General features: G+C 51.0%; 9 protein-coding genes across 9 annotated transcripts; 3 read left to right on the plus strand and 6 right to left on the minus strand.

The window, feature by feature from the left end:
* Nucleotides 1-150: 150 nt before the first annotated feature.
* Nucleotides 151-1,943, minus strand: N7537_005702 (SAP domain protein; the record flags this gene model as incomplete). Its single annotated transcript, XM_056896759.1, has 2 exons — nucleotides 151-999; nucleotides 1,050-1,943. The coding sequence occupies 2 exons, from the start codon at nucleotides 1,941-1,943 to the stop codon at nucleotides 151-153; spliced, it is 1,743 nt and encodes a 580-aa protein (XP_056752544.1).
* A 797-nt stretch (nucleotides 1,944-2,740) lies between these two features.
* aguA (alpha-glucuronidase) lies at nucleotides 2,741-5,248 on the minus strand (the record flags this gene model as incomplete). Its single annotated transcript, XM_056896760.1, has 1 exon — nucleotides 2,741-5,248. The coding sequence occupies one exon, from the start codon at nucleotides 5,246-5,248 to the stop codon at nucleotides 2,741-2,743; it is 2,508 nt and encodes an 835-aa protein (XP_056752545.1).
* An 821-nt stretch (nucleotides 5,249-6,069) lies between these two features.
* On the minus strand, nucleotides 6,070-6,627 carry N7537_005704 (60S ribosomal protein eL30; the record flags this gene model as incomplete). The annotated part of the gene is made up of 3 exons (XM_056896761.1): nucleotides 6,070-6,165; nucleotides 6,348-6,502; nucleotides 6,558-6,627. 3 exons carry the CDS (start codon nucleotides 6,625-6,627, stop codon nucleotides 6,070-6,072), a joined length of 321 nt encoding a protein of 106 aa, XP_056752546.1.
* Nucleotides 6,628-6,927: 300 nt separating this feature from the next.
* On the plus strand, nucleotides 6,928-8,479 carry met2 (homoserine O-acetyltransferase; the record flags this gene model as incomplete). Its single annotated transcript, XM_056896762.1, has 2 exons — nucleotides 6,928-6,964; nucleotides 7,017-8,479. The coding sequence occupies 2 exons, from the start codon at nucleotides 6,928-6,930 to the stop codon at nucleotides 8,477-8,479; spliced, it is 1,500 nt and encodes a 499-aa protein (XP_056752547.1).
* A 1,533-nt stretch (nucleotides 8,480-10,012) lies between these two features.
* N7537_005706 (uncharacterized protein) lies at nucleotides 10,013-11,440 on the plus strand (the record flags this gene model as incomplete). The annotated part of the gene is made up of 1 exon (XM_056896763.1): nucleotides 10,013-11,440. The coding sequence occupies one exon, from the start codon at nucleotides 10,013-10,015 to the stop codon at nucleotides 11,438-11,440; it is 1,428 nt and encodes a 475-aa protein (XP_056752548.1).
* A 474-nt stretch (nucleotides 11,441-11,914) lies between these two features.
* Nucleotides 11,915-14,582, minus strand: N7537_005707 (beta-glucosidase; the record flags this gene model as incomplete). The annotated part of the gene is made up of 3 exons (XM_056896764.1): nucleotides 11,915-13,760; nucleotides 13,841-14,447; nucleotides 14,513-14,582. 3 exons carry the CDS (start codon nucleotides 14,580-14,582, stop codon nucleotides 11,915-11,917), a joined length of 2,523 nt encoding a protein of 840 aa, XP_056752549.1.
* Nucleotides 14,583-15,365: 783 nt separating this feature from the next.
* Nucleotides 15,366-22,468, minus strand: N7537_005708 (putative THO complex component (Rlr1); the record flags this gene model as incomplete). The annotated part of the gene is made up of 2 exons (XM_056896765.1): nucleotides 15,366-17,571; nucleotides 17,631-22,468. The coding sequence occupies 2 exons, from the start codon at nucleotides 22,466-22,468 to the stop codon at nucleotides 15,366-15,368; spliced, it is 7,044 nt and encodes a 2,347-aa protein (XP_056752550.1).
* A 583-nt stretch (nucleotides 22,469-23,051) lies between these two features.
* On the minus strand, nucleotides 23,052-24,183 carry N7537_005709 (putative nucleoside-diphosphate-sugar epimerase; the record flags this gene model as incomplete). The annotated part of the gene is made up of 3 exons (XM_056896766.1): nucleotides 23,052-23,851; nucleotides 23,909-24,114; nucleotides 24,164-24,183. 3 exons carry the CDS (start codon nucleotides 24,181-24,183, stop codon nucleotides 23,052-23,054), a joined length of 1,026 nt encoding a protein of 341 aa, XP_056752551.1.
* Nucleotides 24,184-24,515: 332 nt separating this feature from the next.
* N7537_005710 (GFA family protein) lies at nucleotides 24,516-24,929 on the plus strand (the record flags this gene model as incomplete). The annotated part of the gene is made up of 1 exon (XM_056896767.1): nucleotides 24,516-24,929. The coding sequence occupies one exon, from the start codon at nucleotides 24,516-24,518 to the stop codon at nucleotides 24,927-24,929; it is 414 nt and encodes a 137-aa protein (XP_056752552.1).
* Between the last annotated feature and the right edge of the window lie 202 nt (nucleotides 24,930-25,131).

A 25,131-nucleotide genomic window follows, 5' to 3' on the forward strand; every position in this document is an offset into this window, starting at 1 on the left:
ACTGCCCACTTTTAGATACTTTGGTTCTTTCATCCTCTGATTCTTTTCATATTGGTTCTTTTTCATAGCGTTTTAGAGTCACTAATGATTTATTGTACACGGCCAATAACAGTATGGCCCAACCGCAAGATCTTTTTTTTAACCGAAAGTTCAAGAGCGCCATGAATCCCCACGCCGTCCACCACGTCCCCGTCCACGAGGACCGGCACCAGATCGAGGGCCAGGTCCAAATCGTTCAGGGCCGATGTCCACGAACTTATCCTCATCTTCGAAAGTGATTCGCCGCATCTCATCACCACCACGACGTGGGAATGTGCCCTTCTGAATCAGCTCATCGAATTGATCTAGACGTTTATCGGCGACGGGGCGTGGAACGGGAAGGTAGTACAGCTTTGGCTTTGTAGTAGTAGATTCGAACAATTCATCCAGGGGCTTAAAACCCTGCCCAGGTCGTGATGGGGGGCCGGGAGCCGCGGGAGGCACGCCGGAAGGGCGACGGTCAAACTGTTCAGTATCGCGGCGCGGGCCCAAGGGAGGAGTACGGTTAAAACCTGATTCACGTCGCCCAGAGGGAGCGGAGCCCACCTCAGCAAGAGTAGCCGTGGTTCCATCATCAGATGTCTCATATCTCACTTCCCAACGGGCAGCAGGGCCAGCGCGGTCTCGGGATTTCTCTTCTGTCTCAATCCATTCCTTGATCTTCTCGTCAGGGATAAAATCTGCTCGGAGATTCTTGCGATTGCGTTCGTTGGGCCACACAGTCCCATGAACGGCAGAACGAACCCGCGAAGCTGCTGCGAGACTGGTGAAGCTCACAAAACAGTGGGTTTTGATAGAATCGAGATAGAAGTCAATGATGGCATCGGAATCTGTGGTTTCGGGGGTGGATGCGAGGCTGGCCAGGTGTTTGCGGAGTGCAACCGGCTGGAGGGGCCGCATGAGGCCGTCGATGTAGAGGGCAGAAGTTGCAGCGTGCAACGCGGGGGTGGTGTCCACATCCTGCATTGTCACATCTCTCGGGGGGAGGCAGGTTGGGAGGATGCACCAGCAGGTGGAAACAGGTTGCGGAACCGAGCGTCTTGCTTGGTTGGGGTTTTGTGCGAGTCTGTTTGCGTCTCGATAGGTTGTTTGTCTGTGTGGTCCTCCGCTGCTTTTTGGTCTTCAGATTTTAAATCATTGAGCCCCTTGTCGCGCGAAACTGGCACCTCATCGTCTTTCAGCAACACGCGTGGGGTTGTTTCCTTCGCGCGAGCCTTCCTATTTGCAATCTCTTCTAGAGTAGGAGCAGGGCTCTGGCTGCGGCGTTTCCGTTTGCGTGTATCCTCCAATGCCTCTTCCACTAGGAGAGGTGTCGATAATCCGGTGTCAACCTCAGATGTTTGGGCAGCGGAGACTGATTTTTCTTGTGTCTTCTTGGGGTCCTCGTTCTTCGCATCTTGGGCTGTCTCATCCATTTGTGGCTGGGAAGGTGCAGCTGTAGGGGTTTGATCTTTGGGGGTAATTGTCTCTGCTTGTGCCTCCTCCGCAGGCTTTGCGATATGTTCAACATTTTGCGATTTCACATCAGTTGCCGAAACTGCCTCTCCTTGGGTCGGCTCATCTGCTTGTGTTTGTCTATCTTGAGCTCGATCCGATCCTGACACAGGTGCTGTTGTTTCCGCGGGTTGTGAAATTGGTTCTTCCTTTGATTGTTCAAGCTCTTCATCCTGCGGTTGTTCGGGCTGAGACTTTTCTTGTGAAACAGCATCCGGCGCAGATGGCTGTGGTTCGGTGGGTTCTTCTGCTAGAGCCGCTTCTTCGGTTGTAACCTGGTTTGTTTGTGAGTCAAGCTCAATCAATTTGTCAATGAACTGCTGCTTGAGGCGAAGGCCAGTCTGAGGGACGCCGCGCTTCTTGCACTCGGCCTTCAAATCAGCCACTTTCAACGATGAATAGTCGCTCATGATGACAGACTCTCCGCATCAAAGGTCGTTGTGGAAGGCAAAGTTTGGATGAGATGAGATCAATTGCTTATATCAAAAAGAATAAGACAATTGGTTGAAACGCAGGACGCGATGGAAATGCGCGCCGATGATGTAGGGTGCTAGCTACATTTGGACTAGCGTCACTCTTGTCTGAACAATCAATGGGATGCAACCGGAAACTACAACTACTATACCTACCTCTATCAATCATTTAAGTAAATCAGGTATAGAAAAAAAAGATCTATTTGAGAAAGATTAACAAAATTTAGATACTTGGTCTTAGTCCGAGCACATACATTGGCTATATATAACACATCAAGGGGGACCTGATAAATCTGATGCGGCTGAAGTCAACCAGCATTACTATAATCTATATCAATGGCAGTTCACTAAAATTGTCTGCAACTGCGGCCATGTGGTCGAGACCATAGATTTACAAAAAGTGAAGATGCAGCAATTCCATCACTCCGGAAAAAAAGGATATCGATGCCAGACCGAGCTGTTTACCAGTAGGAAGATAGGCTTGCCTCCAGCCTTAACTTGGAACCAGCACTTTTGATGGATGGGAAGTTTTCAAATTCTACACATGTAGAACAAAATGCACATTATTTGCTTTGGACTAAGTCGTGATGTTACTTTTACCAGCTTTATTATTACCACTCTTCTCCACATATTTTAGAAGATTGTCATGCCCAGTGGTTGAAGTAAATCTTTGCACTTGGAGAACAGGCAACATGGATATATTCATAGTAATCTAGTCATTGGCAAGAATGGCTCTAATCTACAATACCCGCTGGCAGCAAAGCCACATAGTCCAATGGCGCCGGCTCAGTGCCATTAGGCATACCGACAATCTTCAAAGTATCACCCTTGTGAATTTCGACACCCCGGAACTTGATACGAATCGCCGAATGCCCATCCAAATAGATAGAAGGTGTGTGGCTAAAGGTATCCTCACTATTACCAACCCATTGTCCGATTTCCTGATTATTCAGATAGACTTTCCACTGTGACTGGCCACCGTATACATCGTAGTAGTTCACTGCAAGGTCATAGGTGCCAGAGGGGCAGTTTATTTTGGTTGAAGCAGTGCCGGCTGTAGTGTTGGAAGTTGTAACAATGGCAACCGAACCAGAAGCTGTTTCGAAGGGGTTAACGGTGTAGGTTTTGTAGCCCTCTAAGTTCATGTCTTCCGCTTCGATGCGCCATGGGTGGTGGCCGACACGCTTGGCTTGATCAGGGATCCCGGAAAGATTGTAATAAAAGTCATTGATCGCATCTCTCCACACAATTGAGTGACCGCTCTGGTAGTCTAGGAAGTGCCGAGTATGGTTGTATCGCTCAGTATCAATTTTGCCGCGAAGTGATTCCCATTGCCTAAGGAATGTCTGTGCAGTTTCCGCCCCGCTGTAGTGTTCATCGTAGAAGTGTTGAATAACGGTCTTCCCCGTGTGCAGACGATGGGTGTATTTCACATGGTGGAACCATAGTAGAAGGTCGTCTGGTGTGGTGTCGATGTTCTCATACATGGCAGCGATTTCATCCGGATACTGGCCCGAAAAACCTGTGCCGTTTGCCACTGTCCGATCCATTCCAATGCTAGTTTGGTCTGCGCGGGTCCATTGGCCCCATCCATTGTTGTCTTGGGATGCAGGGCTGGGACCATAGTGAGTGTATATAATATCTGTTAAAGTCTGGATGCCCAAATTTCCACTGTATTTTTCGTAGGCGGGCCAAGATTCCATGGACATGCGAGTGATGGTGTCAAGTACCTTCCGGTCCAGCCCAAAGGTCAGTCTGATCCAGTCTTGCAGAATGTCTTGGGCGTCATCTGCTGGGTTCCAAGCTAAGCGACCATAGGCATATAGATTTGACATAGACAGGTGGCTACCAAGCCAGGTGGTGTTTGTACCCACGTTGACAACAGCTGCTGATCCACCCAGTTTGCGATTGAACCGTTTACCAGTCACGATATCGCGAACAAGTGATGGCTGGCCGTCGACGCGGAGGTCAGAGTCTAAGATCGTCTTCCAAAGAGGAGCAACATAGACCAAATGCGACTGTTGTCCAAGATATTCTTGCGTAACCTGCAGTTCAATGGCCATGCTGGTGTTGAACAAATTTGCAAACAATGCCGATGCTGGCTCACGGACCTGGAAATCAATAGGCCCGTACTTGATTTGGATCACCACATTGTCGTCAAATTCGCCATCTAGATCCTTGAAAAAGTCCACGGCAGCCTTTGCACGATCATCCGTCCAGATTGATTCGTTCAGCTGATTGTAGACGAACGCGCGATACATAACAATGCCACCGTAGGGCTGAATTTCTTTGGCAAAAAGGTTCGCTGCATCTGAGAGCGTTCTGTTATATTTCTGGGGGCCTGGCTCTCCCTCCGAATCAGCCTTGACCAGGTAGCCAGCCATGTCAGGAACTCGATCATAGACCTGGGTTGTAATATTCGACCACCATTCGATGACGGATGCATCGAGGGGATCAAAAGTGCTGAGCCCTCCATACGTCTGAGGGGATGCGAAATTGAGCGATAGGCCGACTTGTATACCGTATGGGCGGAAGACATCAGCGATTCGAGCCACACCGTCGAGGTTTGTGGAATTCAAGAGGGCAGCATCCGCATTGACATTGTTGATGACGACAGCATTAATTCTGATCGAGGCCAACAAACGGGCGTATTCAGCAACACGGGTTAGGTTATCGACGATCTGACCGTCCTTGAAGAAGATGGAGGGGCCACCATAGCCGCGTTCGATTCTTCCATCCAAATTATCCCATTGATTGACCCAGCGAATAGGCGCAGAAGGATTAGAAGCATAGGCGACCTTGGAGAAGTTTCCCTGTGCAAGCATCGACAAATATTCAAAGGTGCCATAGAGAGCACCCCTCTCGTTTTGCCCAAGGATTTGAACGTTTTCCCCCTTGGTATCGAGCCAAAAGCCATCTTCTTCCAGTTCGGGTACATCTTTCACAGCGCCACAGATTTCCAGATATTGATCAACCGTACCAACAACCACCGAGGAGGATGTTTTGCACTTGTTGTGCGTGACTTGCACACTCTTCCCATAAACACCTTTGAGACCACTCTGCAGCTCCGTTCCCGCAACATATACCGGACTTGTCTCAGTCGCATTGAGGGTGACGATACTCGAAGGGAGGTTGGGATGGCATTGGCCTGGACAGGGTAATGGTGCGTACCGCAGCCAGCCATTGAGGCCGTTCTCAGCGGCTGCAAAGCCCAAGGAGGCGAAGAAGAGAAGTGCACGCATTATAGCTACAGATTCTGGTCCGGGGAAACATATATCTAATCACCCAGTGCAGATCAAGTTCCCCCTTTATATGAAACTGGCTGCGAACATCGGAAGACTCGCCGATGGCACATAGTTGTCGGAAAAACTTCAGGCTAAATAAGAAATCCGTCAAAGCCAAGAAATACAGGCTATATGGACTTATACTCTTTCCCCGCAAAGATTGCGGAGTCGTGTGGGGGTTGATTTGGCACGCACATAAATGCTGAATTTCTTCACGCCTAATGTTGGCAGAGCCACCAAAGTAGGATCTTAACTAGGTTCTACCTCGGAGAGACTCGAAGAAAAGGACCCAATCGGGAAGAAGACGTGTGGACATTTGTATATGAAGGGAATCTAGGATTCACGTTGGAATTACGGGTCTGTAAGCTCAGATTGTCAATCTATCCGAGGTTTTTTTTGTACCCAAGCCACAAGCCTTTTCATGATAATATACAATACTGTTGGCCACTGGGTGTACCTTGAGGCTAATAGGTAACCAACATGAAATAGAGACCAGCGGAACGAAGCCCAATAAGTACTAGATAAAGCCTAAGCTGGATAGGAACGGGAGGACTCACAATAATGGAATGCATTTTAGGTGTTACATTTTAGGCTATTCTACGAAATGGCGGACATCGTCCGAAGACGAGCGCATTTAACAAAGTGGACCAGTATCTTGGCACGCTATCTAGAATATGCCTAGTTCAGAAGATCCGTAATTCATTATTCGTGGGAAATTTTTTGTTCAAGAATGGTTCAAGATTCTATTTTTGTTTATGGCTCGCAACAAGGCGACACGCTTAAGCCTCACGGCTCAGGATGTCGGAGTCACCGGCATCGAGGATAGCCATGGCGGAGCAGCGGAAGAGCTTACCGCAAGCGGTACCGAGCTCAATCTATAGGGCGAGTTAGTCCAATTCGCTCTCCGGGATGCCTTGCGGTGATCCCTTCGCTGAGCAACTTCACTCTCCGAAGTGGTAGTTTTGACCGACTTCTTCTCTGAGTAGTGTAGCTGATCCAAGGTACGACAGCCGGTTTTTCAGGCTGCCGACCTGAAGGAAAGGGGAATGGAACGTACGTTGTTGCCGTTGAAGTGGTGAACGGGGGTCTTGGCGAGCATGGCGTAGTACTCAAGCTCGGACTTGCGCAGAGGAGGGCAGTTTCCGGAGATGAGGACGAGCTTGGCCTTGCCAGAGCGGAGAGTCTTCATGGTGGACTTGGTACCCATGGTAACTGAGAGAAGTTGTTAGCGAATTGCTCATTTGTGCGATCGAGACTATCTGCTTACCCTTGCCAGACTTCATCACAAGCGCCAGGCGCGAGGAGAGGGTGTCACCGGACTTCTTAGTCTTGACCATTTTGAATGTTTTGAGGGGTTGGCTCGTAAGAAGTTTTGTTGGATGGTTGGCTACAGAAGAAGAAAATTCGCACAGATGAAAAAAAGGTCAAGTGTGGAGCGAGCCCTAGCCACACGTGACACTTTACACGTGATCGATTACCGCTTTATTTTCTGCCAGCGGGATCGGAGGTTGCGGGGTTTTTTGACTCACTCGATTTTGTTACTACAAGTACACACCCTGTTGTCAATTTCCATTTCTTGGTTTTTTTTTTCCCCTTCTTCATTTACATATTGTTGCTTGTTTTAATTTTATTTCACAATGGTTGAAACTAGCAGTGCCCCTACTGCGCAATACCGTCAGTCTATCTCCCCCATTCTTACTTACTGAACGGCTACTAAATCCCGTAGAGAGAGTCGATTCGCAACCTGAGAACCCTTACGCCCACTTGATTGAGGATCAATCGATCGCGATCATCCCCTCGTTCAAACTCGAATCCGGTGTCACCCTTTACAATGTCCCAGTAGCATACACCACGCGTGGAACACTTGCTCCCACTGGTGATAATGTGCTGGTGATTTGTCATGCTCTTAGTGGCAGTGCCGATGTCGCTGACTGGTGGGGTCCTCTTCTTGGTGGTCCTGGTCAAGCATTTGATGTCTCTCGGTTCTTCGTGATCTGCCTGAACAGTTTGGGTAGCCCGTACGGAAGTGCAAGTGCGGTAACCTACAAGGATGGTAAGCCTGAAAATGGCTACTATGGACCCGAGTTCCCCTTAACGACCGTTCGTGATGATGTCAACATCCACAAACTTGTCCTGGATGATCTCGGTGTGAAGCAGATTGCTGCGGTGGTCGGAGGATCCATGGGTGGAATGCTCACCTTGGAATACGCATTTTTCGGCAAAGATTATGTCCGAGCTATTGTGCCAATTGCGACTTCAGCACGCCATTCCGCATGGTGCATCAGCTGGGGCGAGGCACAGCGGCAGAGCATCTACAGTGACCCGAAGTATGACGATGGCTACTATGCATTTGACGACCCGCCATCCACCGGCCTCGGTGCAGCTCGCATGTCGGCACTTCTCACTTACCGTAGCCGCAACTCATTCGAGTCTCGGTTCGGTCGCAATGTACCGGATCCAACCAAGCCGCGAAACATCAACGGCACCGAGAAGTTGCCCACTCCCCCGAACGAGCACTGGGCCATCCACAACGACGGACACCGTGGCGGAACAACTTCACGCTCGGAGAGCAGACAAGGCTCACCGGCTCCTATGAATGAGGCCGAGGTCCAGTTCATGGACCCGCAATTCTCTGGCACCAAGACATTTGCCCCCGAAGTCGACGCAAAGCCCAAGCTGACTGCATCCGGCCGTCCTCGCCCACCGACCTACTTCTCTGCGCAGTCATATCTTCGTTACCAGGGTGACAAATTTGTCAAGCGATTCGATGCCAACTGCTACATCGCCATGACCCGCAAGCTTGATACGCACGACGTGTCCCGCCGCCGCGGCAATGCCGGCGCCGACACTGAGGATACTGTCCTCGAGGCCCTCGGACGCGTACAACAGCCGGCTTTAGTTCTTGGCATCGAGTCGGATGGTTTGTTCACCTTCGCGGAGCAACAAGAGATTGCCGCTGGCATCCCCGATTCTCGCCTCAAGCGGATCGATAGTCCCGAAGGCCACGACGCGTTCCTGCTTCAATTTGAGCAAGTTAACCGCCACATTGTCGAGTTCTTCCATGAAGTCCTGCCCGATATCATGGCCAAGTCCAGCGCCGATGGTGCCGCTGCTGTGGCCAGTGTCACTAAGTTGACGAAGAGCAGCACCTTCGGTGAGGCCGAGGTGGAGGATATCACCGCTTGGTAAAGCGTTGAAATCACAAACAGTTATTGTCAGGCGCAGTTCTTTCTGCAGCCAATCCCATGCTCTAGTCTGGGTCCTGAATCCCGTGTAGGGGTCCGCGACCGGATAGATGTCATGGCGCATCAGGGGAAGTAGGTTGCCGTTCTTTTTTCCGTTCCGCCAGTCAGGGAGATGAGCATCCAACTGCCTCTCCCGTCTCTCACTTGGCCCTTTTGTCCTTGTCCGAGGAGACTGTCAAAGAAGCATCCAACTGCTCTCCATCAGACCCGCCCTCTGGGTCAATTCCTTCCGGGGGGGATACTCGCTCCGCCGGAGGTGATGGGTCCGTATTCGGTATTGATAGCCGTTGGTTATCTTTGCGACACGCATGTCGCATCGTTTAAATTAAAAATTAAATAAATAGAAAATAACATATCTAGACATCTGGATAGAATATGTGTATTCATGAAGACCTCATAAGAGGGTGTCTCGTAGATCCAGTTTATGATGTATACCCAAATCGGAGACCCCACAGAAACTGAGTAGCGCCATGGCCAAATAAGAAAGAAAGCCCTTGGATTTGAAAGTGGGAGAGAAAAAAAAAAGGGTTTGGAGTTTAAGATAAGTTGGCCCGAGCTGAATGGTCAGGAACAAGATTAGGTGGCGTGAGGCTTGAAGGTCCAGCGCTATTGAAAACATGTACTTGTGATGGGATATACTAGGGAAATACTAGATAAGTACAGCATACGTATTTTATTTCCTCATAATAGCTATATATTCCAATATTCCAAGGTCTAGATGGCGCATAAGGCCCCCCAAATGGCCGCCCAATTTGAGTCACAAAGTGCATGGGTCTAACTACATCTGTACTGGGCGCTTAGACCCATTTCATATGCCATTAATAACCTATTTAGCTGAATAACTAAATAGCCGAATAGTTGAATAGTTGAATAGTTGAATCGGATTGGATAGGATTGGACAGGATTGGATACTAATGTCTTGGATTTTCTAAAATTCTAATTTGTAGAAAACCCAAAAAGAAAAGACCAAGTGGACATGGAGGTTATCTCCCTGGAATTGATATGCCGATCTAGCCCTGTTGGCCCTGGTGGCCTTGTTGGCCCTGTTAGCCCCGTTGGGTCCTATCTTTTCTTTTTTGTTTATGCAAGCTCTAGTAACATCACTATCTTTACCCTGTTCTTATTGACTATGAACTAGTATTGTTAGTATTGTTTCAAGTAATTATCCTTTTTAATTTTTAATATGTACTGTTTAATATTTAATATTTAATTATCCCGTAGTCCCAGTCAGATAGATTCTCTACATTCCTTTTCTCCACATACCAGACCAGTTGTGCCGACAACGCTTCTTCGAACCTTCCTTGATATTCACATAGTTGAGGAATTTGCCTGGATTTGATCTGGTGCATTGGAGCCTTTGAGACTCCACTTGGACCAGCCATTTCCTTTGTTTGTCTTTTAGAATCTTTCATCTTTTCATCTCCCATACATTCGATTCCTTGAGACTGGGACATAGACAAAGAAACAACTTTCTGAGATGGAGCGCAAGCTATCAGCAAAAGCAACCAAAATACGCCACCGTCTGACCTTCACTAGAAGCAGCTCCGCGCGTGGCCTGGAATCTACACTAGTCTCACCCATTGAAGCCCGTTCATCAAGCAGTCGCCCCCGGTCAGCGACGAATCCCGTGTCTCCCACCCATGACGAGTCAACGTGGGACAGCAGGAACCCCGATCCCTTCCGGGGCTACAGCTTCACAGATGAGCCGGGTTACTTCCGCCCTGCATCACCGTTCATTGACCGCCAAGAGATCGAAGCAGACCTCGAAGCTGATATCAAACATGCATGTGCTATGCTATCGCACACCATTGACCGTGGCATTCCAGCCGGATTGTCCTATGGGAGCGCCGTGCCACTCTCGACAGATGGACAAAATCCCGCTGGTCAGTCTAGTGTCGATGTAGCTCCTTCATCTTTGACACAGAATGTTCTTCTTCTGCCGGCGCCCAAACCAACCGGGCCCGAAACAGAAAGCACGGAGAGACATGATTCCGGCGTTAGTATGAGTTTCAATTCTCCCCGCCAACCAGCCAGACCACACGGCAACAACGTCTCGCGCGCAAATAGCTCAGCACGGTTCTATAACAAACAACCCTCCGCTTCACCACCACACAGCCCATCATCAGAATGCCGCTCCCGGTGCCAGAGTCTAGCAACAACGATCGAAGAAGATAACCAACGGGAGCGATCCTGCTCGTCAAGCCCGGTTCCATTCCATTACAGTCCGCAATTCAACAGCGAGTGGCCATCCAAGCCAACGACGCTCGATAGCCCAGTCAGCTCGCTCAACGAAAGCGACGCCAACACGAATGCGAATGCGAATGAACCTGACACATCCTCTCCAGCCATATCCCCACAAGAAGCACCATCTATCGGCGGAGCAGGCAGGACCCGGATTCACCCTAGCAGAGACATCCAACGCCCCACTGACGAAGAAAAGCCGACAGCAGCCCAAGCCAAAATGCCAAAGCCAGTGACCCGCTTCTACAGTGCCTACAATCAAACAATAGGGGAATCCAACTCCCGCGAATGGCCGACGAAGAATTTCTGGGATGATCGGAACCCGAGTATTTACAGCGAAGTCTCACTGCCTTCATCGCTGGGCACTAGAAGTGGTACAATGTCGAGACCCGAAACAGGTAACTCGAGATTGGGTAGTGCATCGACGAATGAGGAAAATTCGCCTGGCGGATACCGGTACCAAACGGTTGTCGGGCCCAATCGCGGAATGTCTTACTCGGCTTCGTGTTTGGGGGATGGGTACAAGCACCAAGAGTGTGTTACCTCCGTTACTATGGCCGGTGTGCCGGTCAAAAATAACCGGCGCAAGAAGGCTTCACTTTTGTTGAGGAGGTTGACTGGGCTGAGGAGGAAGGAGAATGAAAATGAGAATGGAGTTTCCTGATTGGAGCTGGGATTGGGCGTTTGGAAATGCATTGCAGGGGATATGAGCAGTGATCTTGATTCCTTTTACCCTGGGCGTATTCGTATCTTTTGCTAGTTATAGATGCCTGTTATGTTCGATGTATATACCCATTTTACTTTTCCTGTTCTTTTACCATTGATCATATCTAGTATGTGGTTTTGGGGGACACTCATATGTTTTTAATATTGTTTTTGCTTTTGCGACTTCATATCAGCTACCTTTTCATCGACGGTCCACGGCCTGGCCAGGGATGTAAGACACACCACACAGTTAAAACAGCTACACAATTAAAACAGCTTCACCATAATACAGTTGTATGGAGTTCACAATAAAATTCAAAAATCCATTCGACATACCAAAACCACGTATACCGAGATGCCAAGCCAACCTACCCCATCCACAGATAAAAATAACATCAATCATGAGACATGGTCTTAAATAAAGATCACAGCCCTACAGACCAAGCCAGAACCTTGTCTTGCCAACCTCAAACTCGCCACGCAGCTCTTCAGCCCCGGTACCCGTAACAAGAACCTGATACGTCCCCTTCTCCGAGATCCACTGCTCCCGCTCCTCATCCCACCAGCTCGTAGCCAACTTCTTCTCAACGACCAATTGCACAGTCTTACTCTCCCCAGGCTGCAAGAAAACCTTCTGGAAAGCCTTCAGCTCACGCACAGGACGACCAACATCAGTCTTCGGAGGCACGATCCAGAGCTGCACGATCTCGGCGCCAGCCACAGATCCCGTATTGGAGACCGTCACCGACGCAGTCACAGGCTCACCGGACTCGGTGTACTTTTTCTGTTCGGGAACAGTCTCGATGTGCAGATCTGAGCGCACGAAACTCGTGTACGACAGACCATGGCCGAAAGCGAAGCCCGGCGCCACGTCACTCTTCTCGAAGTATCGGTACCCGACGTAGATATCCTCGCCGTAGAGGACGCGGCCGCGCTCGGACCGGAAGTTCAGGTAGGAGGGGTTATCCTGCAGACGGCGGGGGAAGGTGATTGGCAACTTGGCGGAGGGGTTCACGTCGCCGTACAGGACATCCGCGATACCGTTGCCGCACTCGTTGCCGCCGAACCAGGCTTGCACGAGGGCTTTGGTTTTGTCTGCCCACGGCATTGTGACCGGCGTTCCGGACTGGATCACGACAACTGCGTTCGGGTTCACCTCGAGCACGCGGCTGATCAGCTCGTCGCTGCCGGGGGGTAGGTCCATGTGTTCGCGGTCGTGGCCCTCGGTCTCCCATTCCAGGGTGAGACCGGCGAAGATGACGACTTGCTCGGCGGTTTTAGCTTGCTCGACTGCGTTGGCGATGAGTTCTTCCTGGCCGACTTGTCGGCTGGCGCCGAAACGGAACCCGCCTGGTCCGAAGGCGACAATTCCGCGTGTGTCTAGGTCTGAGGTTGGTGCGCTGCCGAACTGGAAGAGAACCTTGTATGACTGGCCGGCCTTGAGCTCTTTAGTGCCGATCTCTTCGATGGTGGCTGTGCCGAAGAAGGCGGAGCCTTGCTTCTGGTTCTTGGTGTTGTCGACGACCACTTCGCCGTCGATGAGGAGTTGGCCTGTGCCGACGACTGTCACGCCGAAGTCGTAGATTCCACTCTCCTCGGGTGTGAATGTTCCTTCCATGTCGACGTAGTAGGTCATAGACTTGATCTTAGGGTTGACGTAGTCCATCAGGAATCCGGAGGATTCGAGTAGATGCAACTCGTCCACGACCTGCCGGTCCTCGCCAGAGTTGGGGTGTTCATTGTAGACCTTGAATGTGAATCCAGGCTTGCCATCTGCAGTCTTGAGCTTTGGTCCCAAAAGTGGCAGATCTTTGTGGGAGTAAACGCCCTGGCTGTACTTGACTTCTCCTTTGGTCTTGGCAGAGACACCATCGAACGGAGTGACAGTGTAGTATGGAGCCAGGGAGGCCGAACCACCACCACAGTACGCAGCAATCTTAGCGTTGGGTCCAATGACTAGTAGAGACCCATCTTTCTTAAGGGGAAGAATATCACCCTCGTTCTTCATAAGCACGACAGACTCGGCAGCAGCGCGGCGCATCAGAGCCTGGTCCTCTGGCCGGTTGAGCGCTTTCTCAGGTGCTCCCTCGGGAATACCCAAGGGTTCAACCCAGTTCACCAGGTTGAGGATATTGCGCACGCGTTCGTCGAGCTGGTATTGGGCCACCTTGTTTGACGAAACGGCGTGTGCAAGAGCCCCACCACGCCAGCGAGTCTTACCGGGCATCTCAATGTCGAGACCGGCGATGATGGCATCAGAGGTACTGTAGGTACCAAACCTATAAACCAAAAAAAAAAAAAAAATACAACGTGAGTTTCCGAATAAACATCGAGTGAGCAGAATGAATCCAATACTCACCAGTCACTCATAACAAGACCTTCCCACCCCCACTCCTTGCGCAAGATATCATCAATAATAGCCTTATTCTCACTGACATGAGTTCCATTAACCTTATTATAAGCAGTCATAACACACTGCGAGCGACAAATCCGCATAGCCAACTGGAACGGCATCAAGTAAATCTCACGCAGTGCACGGTTAGTAAGAATACTGTTAACAGCCAAACGCTCATGCTCCTGGTCATTGCAGACGAAATGCTTAAGTGTAGCAGCAACACCCTTGTCTTGCATTGCCTTGCAGAAGTGACCGGCCAGCGTACCGGAGAGCACACCATCCTCCGAGAAGGACTCGAAGCCGCGTCCGCCTAGCGGCGATCGCTGGGTGTTGATCGTCGGGCCCAGCACGATGTGTGTGCCTTTTGCGATCGCTTCTTCGCCCATCAAGGCGCCCACTTCCGATAGTAGCTCGGTATCCCAGGTTGCGCCGAGCGCGGTTGCACAGGGGAAGCATGCTGCTGGGATACCGTTGAAGAAACGAGTGCCACGGACGCCATTTGGGCCATCGGACATACGTAGTGCAGGGATGTTTAGGCGTGGGACTGATTCTGTGTGCCAGAAGTCACGACCTAATGGGATGAGGTTAGTTTTTGTGTTTCTAGTTTCTATATTTGGCAATGGATATCGGGTTTACCAGCTGTGAGGGCTACCTTCTCGCCGAGGGTGAGCTCCTCGATGGTTTTCTCAACGTCAATTCGAGCCATGATGTACTGTGGTTCTCCTTTCTCTTTTTAGGTGTATATCAATTGCTTGTGCTCTTGCTCAACTGCTCCGAGACAAGAGTGAAGCTATTCAATATTGAGATTGAGGTTGTTCCACAAAAATAGTGAAGTGATACAATCAGTATAAGAAAAGAAAAGAGGAAGAATAGAATCAATCTTTTTATATCCAAGGCTGGAGAGTCAGATCTTTTCGAATGTACTCCGTATGAAGTGTCAGATTATGAAACCAATCCGTGTAGGCGGGGAAGCTGTGGATTAATGTCCAATGACGACGGCTATACGAGATGCTGAGTTGGTTAAACAAATTACATCTCAAGATATGCAATAGATAATCCACTTGCTCTCTGAATGGGCCACGGAGGTAGTTGCGACCCCGAAGTTTAGCCGACACAGTGAGGTGGGGCAGAGATGTCGGAGGTCGGCCCGCTGAACCTGGAGAGTAACGGACATACGGAGCATGAGGTACGTACATCCATAAATAGAAAGGAATTAGTTATTATGAAAGGTCCTTGGATATTGGATTTTTGTTACGTTCATTTAGAAGAAAAGAAGAAAAGAAGAAAAAGAAAAAAGTACATGTAAAGAAGTAAAGTGGTTTGTCCCCAAACACCAGGCAAAATGCAAAGACAAGATAGGAAACAGTAGACAGTCCAGTGTAGGGGGAGAGTTCGTAGCAAAGAAAACATGAAAAGAAAAAAAAACAAAAAAAGCAAAAGCAAAGCTCCATCATTCCTTTTAATAGGGTATCATGGTGAATGGTGAAAATTACGCGCCTCGACGAGGACGCTTGTTATCATTTCCCATTCTCATGCCGCGTCCACCATCAGTGTTGTCGTCAGGACCCTGTCGGCCACGCTTACGGTGCCCAGAGCCTCCAGAGCCACTGCCACCCTCGCGCTGGTGATCCCGGTCACGTCGATCGCCACGGCGCTCACGCTCGCGGTCCCGATTGTCGGACCGGCTACCTCGGTCACCGGGGTTGAAACGACGCTCGTTGCCTTCCGGCATGGGGGGAGGTGGGGGAGGAGGTGGTGGTGGTGGTGCATCCATGGAGGACGGGGGTCGCAAACGACCTTCAGTGTCATGAGTCTCATTGGTACTAGGGGTTGGTCCAGTCATTTCCGATGGTCCATCCGGGCGGTCACGTCGGTCTCGACGTCGCAGCTCTTCGCGTGAGCTCTGAACACGGCGCGGGGTCTCACGGGGCTCACCAGTGCCCTTTTCGTCGCGGCTTCCACCTCCTACATCGCTCCGACGGCTACGTTCGCGATCATTTCGACGGCCATCGCGTCGATTGCGACCACTGCTGCTACCATCACGGCGCTCGGGCTCTTTTTCGCGAGTAGATTCTGTTTCACGGCTGCGACCGCCACTCGGTCCAGAGCGACCCGTCTCAGGAACGGCATCATCAATTAAGTCGCCACCTCGGCCACCGCTGGGTCGGTTGCGGGATAGATCTTCTTGGGGTCCTGCAGGGCCCATAGGGGGTCGGTTTGCAGGCTGAGGCGATGGTGCCTCCATGGTGCTTGGTGGACGATTGGCGCCTCTTCCGCGAACAGGAGGGGCGTTCCCACCCCGATCACCACCGCCGCCACCACCACCACCAGACTGCTGGAGCATATTGTTGAGGCCTGCAAAACGTTTATCGCCGCGGCCACGCTCCCCACCGAAGCCTTGTCCAGGCGGTCCAGACTGGACAGACTGCGCAGAGGGTCCTCGGGGTGGTTGTTGTGGGCCTAATCCGCGAGGGCCTGAGGGAGCAGCGGCGGGGGCCGCAGGTTCATTGACAAGATTCCTAAGGCGATCCGGGTGAATCCCCGGGGTAGCGGTCGAGCCCGCGGGTTGTGTTGGAGGAGCGGGTTGCTCGGGTGCCCCACGCCCACTTTGTCGGGCAGGGCCTGTGGGTGTCTGGCGTTCCGGAGCGGGTAAAGTAGCATTGCTGGAGCTGAGCATTGGAGGGGCTTGTCCAGGAATGTTGCGTCCACCGCGTCTTCGAGGGCCAGCAGGAATCTCAGATGGAGGTTCCGGCTGCCGAAGCCGACCATGAGTCATATCAGGACCTGGTGCGGTGTCCCTCGGATCAGCTTGTCGATCCGTGCGAGGGCCCCTGGGGAGATCATCAATACGGGAGGACGGAGGGAATCCGGCAGGCCTGCGATCATCGGGTGGAGGGAATCGTTCGGGGCGGTTCGGCAGGTCGGCAGGTCTGGGCGGCGATAGAGGGCGTGGCGGATAGGGCCTCCGATCATCTTTCTCTGGTCTGGATTGATCTCCACGTCGAGGAATATCGACCGGGCGGTCCATGTGATCAGGCATCAGCTCTCCCCGCACAGAGGGATCGCGTCCATGGAACGAATCATTGGGTCCGGGTCCACGCATGCGGCCAGGCCTATCCATAGGCCAACCATTCTCACGAGTAGAACGAGCATCACGGGGTGGTCCACGCATAAGATCATCAGCTAGAGGTCTCATGGGGAAGTCGCGATCACGTTCGTTGATATGCTCGTTTAGGCGTCCTCTAACATCGCCTAGAGAACCATCAAAGGAGCGATTATGATCAGGGCCACCATGACGACCGCGGGGTCCAAAGTCGGGATGTCTCTCTCGTCGATCATCCAATACCTCAGGGCGCGGAGGCAGTCTTCCATCGCTGTGTCGCGGCGGGGGACGAACGGGAGGATGAACTTGTTGGCGAATATCAGGCCTTTTGGGAATATCAGGCTGACGGGATGAAGTGGGGGCACGAGAATGTGGCCGAGATCGCACAGGGGGATGTTCGCCGGATGTAGCGTCTTGGCTGGTGTCCCCAGTGATCACGGAAGGCGTGGTAGATCCGGCCTGAGAGGGTGTTCTAGTCGGCTTGGCTTCACCACCCTTCCCTGTACTGACATCGGTCATTTTCGCATCCTCAATTTCACCGTCCTCGACTTCAGCCTTGCTAGACTGTTCCTGTTTGGCAATACCATCAGACCTAGTGATGGAAATGTTAGTCGTTGTGAGCAAGTCGAAGTGGTCAAGGTCGTCACTTACATTGAGGATCCAGTGGGGTTGAACTCTGGGGCTGATGCATTCAAGGGTGTTGCAGCAGATTGCGGGGTCCCGGGCTTTCCAGCTGTATCGGCAGTTGCCTGAGAACCAGGCTGAGCTGCCACAAAATAGAAAGCCTGTGGCAGCATCCACTTCTTCTCGCGCCGGTTGAGGTCACCGATCAAAGACGCGGCAGGAATCTTCACATCGTCTCGCTCGTCGTTCTTGCTCAGGTGGTCAACGCAGTTCAAGATGTCGCGGCCAATCCAGTTCACAGCAGGGAAGTGCTTCACAACAGCCTTGAGCACACTGATTGCGTTTCGAATGTGCATGTATTCGCCACTGCCGAGACAGCTCTTCAGCGCGTTGGAAAACAAGCGGTGCCATTTGTACAATAGACGCCGGAAGTCTTCGAATTCCAAAAACATTACTGGCACACCTTCGGGATCAACATTTTTCGCGAAGCCAGGAAGGTCTCTCTTGGCACCGAATGCCTCTTTCTCGTAAACTGCCTTATCGGCATGCCATCTAGTAAGATCACGCAAAATCTCATTCAAGAAACGACCAAGATTGTCCGCTTCTTTGGATGTGCATAAGAAGATGAGAGCAGTGAGTCTCTGCTCGCGGAAAAGCTGGTCAAGGAGACCAACGGTCCGGAAATTAGGAGTCCCAGAGCTGTGTAGGAACTTCAACACCTTGAAGGAGAAAAATGCATCAAGAGGGGACAAAAGAAGCCTAGGAATGAAGCATTGCTCCAATAGGGCAACGTTGAGAGCGTCATGCTTGAGGCGCATACCGGCGAACCACTTGTCTTTCTCTTTCTGCAACCGAGAGCGGGTGTGCCCATATGCCTTGAGATGATTCTTATTCTCATCAAGAATGCGCTCCTGTAACTGAGTGACCTGACGCTTCAGGTTCTCCTTTCGTGTTGTGCCTGCCACGCTAATATCGGATCGGTCACTGCTGATAGAGATGACTCGGCGCTTAAGTCTGTCGATTTCATCCTCGTAAGACTTCTGCGGGATATGAACATCATAGAGGGAAAGCTGCCAGAAAGTTGCATAGAAATGGGCTCCAATGGTCTCCCATGTTTCGGCAGGAAGAGCAGTTTTGACATCGTCAATCAACTCTTGCATGACGGGGTTGGCTGCCAATGGTTCGGCATTGACCGCAGGAATAATGATAGCATCGGGTTCTTCAACCGGAACCGTAATTCCTGTTTCGTCCTTATCGATATCCATGGCATTGTCTGCCTCGAACTTCGGAGGTGCTCCTTCGTCCTCGTCAGTGTCCATCTTGTTGTCGTCGTTCGACTTCGGTGCAGAGGCTGAACGTTCTTTCTCTTGTTTTGATTCTTCAATGTCATTGATTTTCCGAGCGATGCTGGGCCGACGAATCCAGAAGGCGATCTCGGGCTGAATCCCAAACTCCGTGATGAGAGATGAAAAGTCTGGAACAAAGGAATCGAAATCATCAACCGAGAGATTGCTGCGAAGTAAATCAAGGTATTGGGTGAGAATTCGGTGGATCTCGTCAAAAATATTGCCGAGCAATTTGAGCTCCGAGGAAGTTTCATTGTAAACGCAAGTCAGTCGTTCTTGGGCAATGGCCACCAACAGCTGACCGGCGAGTCTGGTGTGGGTCAACGACTTGACCAACCGTTTGGAGGTAGTCTTGGACTCGTGACGCTTATCCAGTAGTTGCAAGATGGTCTGGGATTGGAGAACATCACCACCGGCCATGGCCTGGATTTGAGCGTCATTGAAGTCGTTGTCTGAGATGATACCGGCCATTGAGCTGATCAGTTGCTCTAGCACAATGAGATCGGTCGAATTATTGTGTCGCAGTTGTTCCACCACATACTGGAGGACTGGGGTAGGGTCCATCACCGAGTACCGTTTGTAAGTTCGGCCCGCGAATGTGGAGAGGGCGTTTAACCATCGACTAGTCAACAGTCCACCTTCCTGGACGCGACTTCGTCCTTTTTGACCAAGCGAATTGATGAGAGACCAAGATAGAATGTCATAACCAAGGTAAGTGAAATAGCGTGCGCATTCAACCACAACTTCGATGAGGTTTTCATACGACTCAATTTGGCTCATCGCGACATTAATGACAATTCCGGGATTGGCGTAAGCAATCTTGGCCAATGCGCGGGCCATGGGTCGGATGTTTGTCTTGCTGAGTCGCTTGAGAGTGTCCTTGGTCTCCGCCCTCGCTTGGTCGAAGGCCTCCTTAATGTCTGGCAGCCGGGATGTCTGTCCCGAGTACCACTCTGCGTACATGTTGTAGCGCACATCTCGGGGGAAGAAACTAACGAGATCAAAAACTTCATTGACCACACCAGGATTTGCTTTTGTTAGGCTGACAGCGGGTAGGAGAAGACGCTTGCAAAGATCGCGCCAACGTGTTCTGTTCTCTTCGGATCCGTCTTGGAGCAAGCTTCCCTTTCCAATGCGTACAAGTTTCGCCAAGAGACTCGCATCTTGTCCAATCTTGTGACCAGAAAGGTTGAGGAAAGATGAGCAAAGAGCGAAAACATCGTCGACAGACTGACAAATGGGGATGTTATCGGCCCAGTCATCCCAGTAGAATCGATAGTCGGTGCCATCATTGGTGTCTTCTTTATCCAGTTGAGCCCATCGCAGAACTCGTCTCGCAGGTGGGGGTGTAAGACCAATATGTCCCTTCGCACTGTTCTGATCGGAGGTCACCATGTATTGAGCTCCGGGGAAATCGCCGGTAGATGACAATGGTCGGAACTGGACATAAACCTTGTTCAAAGAGTGATGGAGTATGCGGTGGATGAACTCGGGTAGCTCAGGGTAAGCCTCCATCAACCAGGGGAACTTGCTGATGACGAAAAGGGATTCGGGGATGGCGCCAATGGCGAGGAGACTCTTGAGAAGCAGAACTTTCTGGTCTGATGGGTCCGGCAACTCGTTTTCTGTTTTGGGTGTTCCTTTGTCGGATTCTTGGTCTTTACCAGGGGTCGCCACTCGCGGCTCGTCGCGCAAGCGGGATGGGGGAACTGTGTCGTCTGACAAAGCGCCGGCCATCATCAAAGCGTTGACTCCGCCACCTGGTCGGCCAGCCTTCACTCTTTCAGCTTTCTCTGCCATCTTTTCGGTCTTCAAAATCTCCATGGTGTCGTCAGATCGCCAGAGGTGAGCATAGAGATCACGCAGAGAGATAAAGCCAACTTTAATGAGCAGGGCGGCAAGGTAAATGAGATTATCAGGGAGAACATCGGCTTTGGATCGAGCTGAGGAAGAATAGAATCGCAACTTGAAACCAAGCAGCTGTGCTGCAACCCGGTTGCCCTTCGGGGGTAGAGTGCCAGTCTCTTCAAGCCACGATCGTGTGGCATCTTCTTCAAAGGATGAACCATTGGTTTCTGAAAGGCTCCGTTTCCTTTCCTCCTCTGAGCTTGGTTTGCGGCCGATCTCGAAGAAGGCTTGAAGTCCGATTTCCCTGACTCGATCCCAGAATTGGCTATCGCGCTCCTCATTCGCGCGCATAGTAGTTGATCGCTCCTCGTCGGTTGTGATCCACCCAGTTGATCCAGGAAGTGCCCAGTTCGGAATCCCAGTGTGGCGACGGCCTTGCTCTAGGCTGTAGGTGTCTTCCTTCGGCCACCAGGAGCTGACTCGCAGAAGCTTGACGAAGAAACGGTATTGCTTGACAAGAACCGCAGCAAACACATCCAGTGTGACATCTAGCACACGGCCGACATCCATGTCAAATGCGCCAATCATAGCCTTAACTCGTTCAAATGTATCCTCAACCACTTCGCTCGACGGGGGCTCATTGTTGCTTGTGGTGAATAGCTCGGTGATAAGTTTCGAGTATCCCTCGGACTCTTCCCGGAGAAGATTGTAATTGGACTGTCGGTAGAGCAGGTTGGTCTGCTTGCGAATTCCCATTCGCGCAAAGGTTTCGCGAACCAACCCCAGGGCCTGCAACAACGGGGTGTCAAGCTGAAGGCGCATCAAAGAAGGATCAATACCTGTCGCGAATACAAGTGGTTTAAGAGCCGCGTTCGAGGTATCAGCGTCAGTCACGATAGAAAGCGTATCGAGGAACAAGGAGCGCGGGTCGATTCCCTGGATCGAAGGCTTTCCACCGTCGCCCTCCATATCCACGTCCTGGGTAACATATTCTTGGCCGATGATATCTTTGATGGCATTTCCTGCATTCGATGGTGACAGTCGACCGTAGATCGCGGAGCGAATAAGTTCCTGGTATACAGATGCAAGCCGAGCCAGATCCTGTTGCAGGCGAGCCGCAGTCCCTTCTTCGACTACCTTTTGCTTGCCGGCTGAAGCCCATTCCTCAACAGCGCTGTCGGTCACATATTCGTAGTCATAAGGTGGGGGCGGGAGAGAGGGATGGCGGGTGATAGTCTCCGAGCCAGCTCGAGACGGCGGATTAGGTTGAGGCTGCGGAGCAGGAGTATTCGGCGCGGGGGAAGGGGTAGGTCTCGAAGTGGCTGAGTCGCCATTATATGGTACGGGCTCGGCAGATTCCCTGGGCTGATTTATTGCGGGAGGAGACATGGCGTTCGGTTCTCTATGCTGCGAATTCGAAAAATTCTGACCATCGTGGGATTCACGGCGGGAACCTGCCCGGCTGCGATGCGGTTGTCGGCGAGATCTGTCACGATTGTCGTTTTGCTCTCGAGGAGTGGGAGATTGGTGTCCGGGGTTGGTAGGGTGATGTGCCATATTGAGGGTCCCAGGGCGATGGGGTGAAGGTCGCAGGTCATTGCTCCCTGACTCGCCGGACCATGAGCGATCAATGCGTTTCCGCTTGCCACCATGCCCATACCCAGGCGCCATGATAGGTAGCCTGGTTAGACGCGAGGGGTTACGACGGTGAAACGAGACGCTGAAAGGTTGCAACTCATGCAATCGTTTCTGTAGGAAGTCAAAACAATGAATGTGAGCGCCCGCAGCAAATTAAGGGGAGTAAAGAAAGACGGTAAATGACGCGCATAGCAAACATACCAGCAAGTATCGTTCGTTGAAATAAGCGGCGGAGTAGCTAAAGACGTGCAAGGTGAAGATAGAAGATGCTGATGGTCAAAGCTCGGTTGGACCCAATATGCTAACGGGTGCCTGAGGTGTCGATTATATATTCGTTCTCATTTACTGACTCAATCGATTGTGATTTCTATTGTTCTCGCTATTGATTGGGGAGCTAAGTCATTGAATGTTATTGAAGAACCCAAAAACGGTAATACAATTGTCTTCAAAAATTCTACAAACACCATACATGCATCCACAGATATAGAACACACCAAAACAATACTTGACTACAATGTAACTAACTTAGTTACTATGTGCCTACATGTACCCTCATGCGCTTTAATAAATCCATTTCATGAAGTATGTTCTCATAAATTAACGAATAATCCGAGTTTCACAGCAAGCCAAGAGCTTTAGCCTCACCCTCAACAATCTCAGGAATAAGATCAATCAACTTGGGCTTCTGGGGCGTCCAACCAAATAGCTTGCGCGCACGGATTGAGTTACCGCGGGAGTTAGAGCCCCAGGCATAAATTCCACTAGAGAGTAGCTCAGTCGTCTGGGCACTATCCAAAGACTCAACAGCAGGAGAAGCAATAAGCTTTTTGTCAAAAGCAGACTTCGCAACTGCGCGCTGGATATCCCCCCATATAAAGGACCCATTCTCGGCGAGGTAGTAACCCTCGCTATTCCAGGTAGCCTTGCCACCTCCCACCGAGGCTGCCTCACCCAGAGCCAAGTAGACATTGCTCAGATCCTGGACGTGAACCTGGTGCCAGACGTTCTCGCCTTTTCCAACCAGGAAGCCCTGTTTGCGCTTCAGCACTGCAGCGCTGAGCAAGTAGGCTTGAATACTCTTCGTGTTGCCAGGGCCACGGCCAGGACCGTAGATGGTAGGTGGGCATACGACTGCGACCTTCAAACTGGCTGAGTTCTGCTGACCAGCTCCGAGGATGATCTCATCCACGTTACGGTGGAAGGCGTCTGATGGAAGGTTGACCAGCTCACTGACGCCCTCCCAGTCGTTGTACTCCTTGGGCCGCTCAATGCCGTATGTGCCAGCGCGCTGGTCCTCGACTGTCAAAATACCAGTGCCGGAGGTATGAATCAGCCACAATGGGCGCTCGGGAGTATGGTGCTGAGCGCCCTTGGCAATGGCCTGGGCTGCCGCAACATGATCGCAATTGGCAAAGTCTGCGTATAGGTTATTAGTGACGTGATATACTGATACATGAGCTCGAATAACCATACGGAAGACAATGTCTGCATTCTTAACCTCCTCTTCGAGCAGTTCGGACGAGTCTAGATCACCAATCACAGTCCGAATCTGCGGGTATTTGCTGGTGACCTGGGTGGACTTTTCCTCGCTACGGACTAGTGCCGAGAATTGCCAGTCAGGATGGCTGCTAGCAATGGCAAACAGACCATCACCGCCGATGTAGCCAGTTACACCAGTCCTGTAGGGAATTATCAGATCTGATGTAGGTTTACACCGAAATGACTTACAGGAAGACCTTGGGAGCCATATTGAAACAATGAGGAAGGGGAAGAATATTGCCCAGAAAAGTGACGGCAAAAAGCTGGAAGTATGAACTTTAGAACGGAAGTTGAAATGCTTTGAAATCAAGAAATTTGTCCCAACCAAGTGGGGGAATGCTGAGGGGATTACATATATGAATTTCCAATTGTTGTACAAATTCTAAACCAGCCTAGCTAATGATGAAGAGACACGTCTATCATGTCCATTTTCGTAGATATATAAATGCAGAGCTACCCCACATGATGTCAGAGTGGTATCTTCATATCACATCCCGATCACACAATTTCCAACCTCCTGGACAATTCAATAATATTGACGATGGCCTCGGGTAGCTGCGCTTGCCATTATATCAGTTACACGGCTTCCACTCCCCCAACCTGCCTGGTCAACTGCCACTGCACAACCTGCCGTAAACAAGCCGGCGCACCCTATCAATCCTGGGCATTCTTCGCGACTGACGATATCCGATGGCGCGTCAACCCCACAGAACGGCGGGTAACCAACGGTGCTACGCGCACCTTCTGTCCTCAATGTGGTTCGACTCTAGGCATGCTCCAGCATGGTGATCCGAACGGGATCGCAATCGCTGCGGGGACACTCGATGAGGGGGAAACACATATCCCACCGCCAAGCCATCATATCTTTCTTTGTGAGAAGGCGTCTTGGTTTGAATTACCCGAGGGGGATGGGGCAAAGAGGTGGGATAAATGGGGGGATTATAACACGTTGTAGCATTGGTGTGACTTGATAGCATTCGAGGGGCCTCATGTTGGTGCAGGGAATAGATACCCACCATGGCATTTTGGAAAGTCATATAAAACAATTACAACCATGACCGATATAAACCCATTGAATTCGCCAGAAGAAGAGATACTGATTGTTAATAGGCTTAGATAACATAACAGCAGGACACGAAAAGGTTATAAGAGGAACA

The sequence above is a fragment of the Penicillium hordei genome (assembly GCF_028827395.1).
Source record: "Penicillium hordei strain IBT 12815 chromosome Unknown utg000003l_segment0_segment0, whole genome shotgun sequence".
Classification (NCBI taxonomy): Eukaryota; Fungi; Ascomycota; class Eurotiomycetes; order Eurotiales; family Aspergillaceae; genus Penicillium; species Penicillium hordei.